The sequence below is a fragment of the Populus trichocarpa genome, chromosome 18 (assembly GCF_000002775.5).
Source record: "Populus trichocarpa isolate Nisqually-1 chromosome 18, P.trichocarpa_v4.1, whole genome shotgun sequence".
Classification (NCBI taxonomy): Eukaryota; Viridiplantae; Streptophyta; class Magnoliopsida; order Malpighiales; family Salicaceae; genus Populus; species Populus trichocarpa.
In genome coordinates this window covers 11,192,538-11,198,449 of record NC_037302.2, presented here as the reverse complement: position 1 = coordinate 11,198,449, position 5,912 = coordinate 11,192,538, and the positions used below count along the sequence as shown (strand labels likewise).

Genomic DNA, 5,912 nt, shown 5'->3' with positions numbered 1-5,912 from the left:
GCATCTGCCACTGGTCACCAGCCTCGGTGCTAAAGCGTTCACTTTTAATCACTCAGTAGCGTGAGCAGAAACAGGAAATAGATGAGATGATGTAGAAATGCCACTAAATTGCTGTAAATAAGAGTAGCATTAAATTAAAAAAAAAAAAAGTTGAAGAAACAGGCAAATATGTCACCACGGTGAATATGATGACACTGTTGGCCTTGGGACACTAAAGACATGGATGACAGCTGAAGATTTGACATTGGTAGTTAAGTATAGGTAAAGAAGAGTAGCATAAGTCAAGTTATCAACATGTAATTTTCTGTTCGGTCCTATTTGCAATCAAAAGTACTTCTTTCTTTTTACTTTGGATAGAGCTTGAGGATATTGTTCCCATGCTCGACAGTCATCTCTGTGGCACAACCTTGTTTTAGTTATTGCTACGAGACCATATTTGGTATATATATGAAAAGGAAGAGAAAATAAAAAGAAATATAAAAGGAAAAATATAAAGAAAAGGATAAAATATAAGAAGGGACGATGGTGGAGAGGGTAGAAAAGAAGATGACATGCAGCCGCATTGCATAGCGCCATCCTTCCATCATAGGACTTGTTTATTTGGAACACCCTTTATTTCCTCTGCCTCTCTCTCTCTCTCTCTCTCTCGATCTCGAACAAAAACAACTCCTCCTCGAATCTCCTTTCACTGCACAGCTTTGGTTTGGGTCCTGAAAACTAAAGGAGGACCCATATGGCCATACACACAGTCACTCACAATAAAAACTACTCCTGCTAGATAGATTGAGAAAGAGAGATAATATTGCTCTATCTATTTTTTTAAGACAGCTATTTAGAGGAGAGAAGAGAGCGCATGGCTTTATAAGTCATGGATTCGCTAGCTGTGGTCGAATTTCCAAGTGCCCTTTCTTTGGGTATCTCTTATCCCCTTCCCCCCCTCTTTTTCTCTCTATGTTACAAAACAAAGGCATAAATTTCTCTTCTTTTTTCTTTTATACGGGTTTGTTATTTATTGTATATACAAAGTTTCTTTTCTTTTCTCCTTTATTTGTGTATTGGCCAGTTTTGTTTTATGTGATGGGGTGTTAGGAATTCTCTCTGTTTTGCAGGTTGGGGTTACGGTGGTAATGTGATGTGCTAAGTGGGTTTTTGTTCTTTCATAATTCTGCAATGGATTTGTCTTTTGAGGGTAAGTTTTATTGTGTTTTGATTTGATTGTTTCTCTGGGGTTTTGGTTTTTTTTTTTTTGGATTTGGGGGAGATTTATGATGTCAACCATTGAATGTTTCTCTTTTCTGATGTTTATTCACGGGCTAAAGTTAAAATCTTGCCGTGGATTTGTAATTTTCATCGTGATTATTCTGCAGAAATATTGTTATTTTCGTTTTTAGGACTTGGGTATCGATTAGAGTTTCTTGGGTTTTTTGTTTGTGCCAAAAAAAATATTGCTTTATGAATGTTGATTAAGAGCCGTTGTTGAGTTTGTGATCACCAGTCTCTTTATTGTTTATGAAAAATATATTTTGGTGGGTGAAACTGCATTTTTGTTTGATTCTATAATGCAACTGTTTTCTTTTTTTTCTCTGCATTTTATATATCCGCACTATGTATGATTGTTGTGTATTGAAGAAGCAAGTTTATATTATATAATGGATTGTTGTCTTTCGGGCACGCTATTTTTTGAAGCGACACCTGCAATGACTTTTGTGGAAGCCCAGAGGCAGAGGCATTTCAGAGTCAAATCAAGTTTTGTGTGATTCTATGATTCACGCATGTATGATTGGGAATTTATAATTTATTAGATCAGAGCATTCTTGGTGAAACTGTTGGGATTATTTGATGTAGTTGAAATGTATTTTTCAATGCAAGTCAACCATTTTTTTTGTATGTTTGGATGTAGCTTATGGAAAAATGGTAACAAGTTGTTTAAATGTATTTAGAGAAAGGAAAAGAAATTTAGATCAAGCTTTCAAACGAGTCTCCTAACTAATGGAAACTTGTTGACTTCAACCTGGTTACAAGTGGTTAGTTAAGCTGCCTTTCATTTAAGATCATCATTTCCTCCTGTGTTCTTCCGTTTTGACATATAAAGCAAATGCGTCAAAGAGATTCAAATTTACTGCTAATTTATGATTTATAATGGTTTCTATGTAAAGCATGCTTTAATGTGTCTTAAAGCAAGCTCCCCCCCTCCCTTTTTTTCCCCCATCAAATATAACACCATGTCTCCTGATTCTTTGACTCTTCTTTTAAATTATTTAAAGTCTGCCCTGAAGCATTTCTTTTTTCTTTTTTCTTTTTCATGCTATACAGGAGGCCCTCTTGATCCGTCAAAAAGCAGAAGTATTAATGAAAAGAGAGAACTTGTCTATCAATTATCAAAGTGGCCAGGTGCATCTGAAAGGCTACAGTCATGGAGCCGTCAGGAGATTCTGCAGATCCTATGTGCTGAGATGGGTAAAGAAAGAAAATATACAGGATTGACAAAGTTGAAAATCATAGAGCACCTATTGAAAATTGTCTCTGAAAAACAATCTGGGGAGTGTGAGGCCTCACCTGACCTTGAGACTGAAACGTCTCTTGCATCCACTCATAGAGCTTCCAAAAGACACAGGAAAACTGATAACCCATCTCGAGTACCTACTTCATTTAACTGTTTTGCAACCAACAATGGGATCAGTGATCAAGGCAATACTGTATACTGCAAAAACTCAGCATGTAGAGCTACCTTAAGACCAGATGACACATTTTGCAAGAGGTGTTCATGTTGTATCTGTCATCGGTATGATGACAACAAAGATCCCAGCCTGTGGTTAATTTGCAGTTCAGAGCCTCCTTTTCAAGGTGTTGCATGTTGCATGTCATGCCATCTTGATTGTGCCTTAAAACATGAAAGTTCTGGCATTGGGAAAGATGGACGTCATGGGAGACTTGATGGGAGCTTTCGCTGTTTTGCTTGTGGGAAAGTCAACGATCTGCTAGGGTATTTACTCCCTTATTTTGTTTGCATTTCACATCTGGCTTTTGCATTGTGCTGTATTTGCATTTGGTTGGTGTGTTTCTCTTTTGATACATTTATTGTTGGCTTTTGGTATTTTTGGGACAAGTACTTTCAGCCTGATGCTGTGTCTTCCCCTTCATCAATGGAAATTCTGAATTCTTATGTTGAAATAGTTTGCGGGTATCATGTCACATCTGATAGCAAAGTAAAGTGTCTAATCATTTTTTCTTTGCGCCACCCCCCAACATCCATTATAAGAGCTCTAAAATAAAAATATAGTTTTGCATGTCATCTTTAACAGACTAATGCCTTATAGCGGTAGTGGTCATTTTACTGGTTGTGGGAAGCTTGTCATTTGATTTTTGGTTGCATGAACAGCTTGAGACAGCTTTTTCTTTTTTGTTATTGGAGTTGTTAAATTATTTCTCATGCTTAATACCACCCACTCTACCCAGCATGAATATCCACAATAGTATCTGATTCTTGTGCATGGGGCATTGATAAATAAATTCTTCATGCGACCTGAGAATTATGTCTGCCATGAATTTAGAGCAAGTAACAAACCTTCAACCACTAGTTTTGGAAGATCACAATATAGAATAATTCCCAATATTTCATGTCCTTTCTTTCCAATATCTGATTTTGAATGGCACACGATAAAACTTCCATATTAACACAAACATAAATTTGGACTGATTGAGTTGGTCTCTTGAAAATTTATTCAGATGCTGGAGAAAACAATTGATGATGGCTAAAGATACCAGGAGGGTGGACATTCTTTGCTATCGTGTGTCCTTGAGTCAGAAACTTCTGAATGGGACTGAAAAGTATCAAAAACTTCATGAGATTGTTGATGAAGCTGCAAAGAAGCTAGAAGCTGAAGTGGGTCCGTTAATTGGCTTACCTGTAAAGATGGGTAGAGGTATTGTCAACAGGCTTTCTTCAGGACCAGAGGTTCAGAAACTCTGCACTTCAGCTTTGGAGTCACTGGACAGAATGCTTTCAAACACCATTTTGCATCCGTTGCCTAATCCAAATATGCAAGGTAATCATTGGATTTTGTTTTTTTCATGTTGTGACAAAAGGAATTTCTTTGATAGAGAAAAACTAGTTTAATTGGACAATGAAGCAACCTTCTCTAAAACACAATGCATTAGAGAACAGTGCCGAGGAGCACATTCCATGTAAAACATGTAAAATATATTTGATCGAGGAAAAAAGTTAGATTTTTATCTAAAGACTGATGATTCCATATTGCATCATGGACACATGGGTACTTTTGATCATGGAAAGTTGTTAGGTTGTTGTTGGAAATATATTTTCTTTTGTCCAACATGCTGGTTTCTTGGGGTATTGACTTTTCAGGGAAGTTTTAATAACCTTTATGTGTTCTCATGTCCCTTACAGATTCAAAAATGATTGCTCCAGTCACAGTCAAATTTGAAGATGTACGTGCAACTTCCCTTGCTTTGGTTCTGGGTTCTGAAGATTCTTCAACTGATGATATTGTTGGTTATACCTTGTGGCATCGTAATGGTCATGATCTGGATTATCCAGCAGAACCTACTTGCAGACTGTTCTTACCAAACACAACATATGTTGTCGCAGGTCTATCTCCAGCCACAGAGTACCATTTTAAAGTTGTTCCTTTCAACGGTGTAAGAGAATTGTGCATGTGTGAAGTTCAGTGCTCAACCAGCTCAACTGGCATTACTCAGGACGAAGTCCCAAACTACTCAATAGTTGAAAGAAGTCAAAGCCCAAATACCAATTGTAGCAGCTTCTCTAATCCATCCTCTGTGGAGGATGAAACAAATAACAATCCACCATGCAATGATCAGACTGTCAACCGAGCAGACAATTATCATTCCTATTGCAAGGACACTGATAAAATTGTTTCTGCCAACAAATCGAATGGTGCTTTAAATAGCTCTGACGTCCTAGCAGATGCAATTCCCTTGCTAGACGTGGAACATGCCACACAGGTGGTAAGCTCCAAGCTCAATTCTGATATGCAAATGCTTGATAAGAAGCGCTTGTCAGAGAACCAAATCATTGAGGAGATAATTACAGATAATGGGTCAGATACCCCTGTTCAAACTGCCATGGAAAGCGTGCCATTTGTGAGAAACTCTGAAGCTGGCTTGCCCATTACTCCCTGCAAGCTGGAAATGCTCAAGGATGGGCAAGGAAGAAATGGAAGGTCCAAATCCAGCAACAAAGACATAATAGTTGTGTCTGGAAAAGGAGAGGAGCCCCAATATGGCAGCACTTCAAAGAAGAGAAGTGGGGAATGGCGAGATGAGGAGTGTATGGCAAATGGTCATTCAGACAGGGACTTTGAGTATTACGTGAAGATCATCAGATGGTTAGAGTGTGAAGGACATATTGAGAAGAATTTCCGGCAGAAATTCTTGACTTGGTATGGCTTGAGAGCAACAGCTCAAGATGTAAGGGTTGTGAAGACATTCGTTGATACTTTTATTGAAGATCCTGCTTCTCTTGCAGAACAGATCGTAGACACCTTTTCAGAATGTATATCCAGCAGGAGATCATCAGTTGTGCCATCTGGGTTCTGCATGAAGCTCTGGCATTGACAACCTTTGACTAGGTTAAATTAAAGTCCTTGCGCAAAAACCCGCCAAGGGACTATGTAGCAGTAATTCTTTAATTAGACCCCATTAACATTTCTTCATTCAGACTATCATCATTCACATATATCATCAGCATTTGTCATTCTTGTCATGTAAGAATGCCAGAATTCATTGCCTTTTACAATATAGCATCCATCTCATTCATTAATATTTCCCCAAAAATGTTACTTGTTGATTTACTTTACTGTTTAGAAGTTAGAACCTTGGCAGTTTAGACAACGAGCTTTGACAGTGGATAAAATATGAGAACAGTTCTA

General features: G+C 37.8%; 1 protein-coding gene across 3 annotated transcripts; it reads left to right on the top strand.

Moving 5' to 3' along the window:
• The first annotated feature begins 533 nt into the window (after window positions 1-533).
• On the top strand, window positions 534-5,803 carry LOC7488961 (VIN3-like protein 2). 3 transcript variants are annotated; one of them, XM_024590278.2, is made up of 5 exons: window positions 534-914; window positions 1,090-1,189; window positions 2,314-2,983; window positions 3,727-4,046; window positions 4,409-5,803. In XM_024590278.2, the coding sequence occupies exons 2-5, from the start codon at window positions 1,171-1,173 to the stop codon at window positions 5,596-5,598; spliced, it is 2,199 nt and encodes a 732-aa protein (XP_024446046.1). In that variant the 5' UTR covers window positions 534-914; window positions 1,090-1,170; the 3' UTR covers window positions 5,599-5,803. The 3 variants fall into 3 exon arrangements, with proteins under 3 accessions (XP_024446046.1, XP_024446045.1, XP_024446042.1); XM_024590277.2 differs by having other exon boundaries at window positions 534-967; window positions 1,110-1,189; XM_024590274.2 differs by having other exon boundaries at window positions 535-914; window positions 1,110-1,189.
• Window positions 5,804-5,912: the final 109 nt, after the last annotated feature.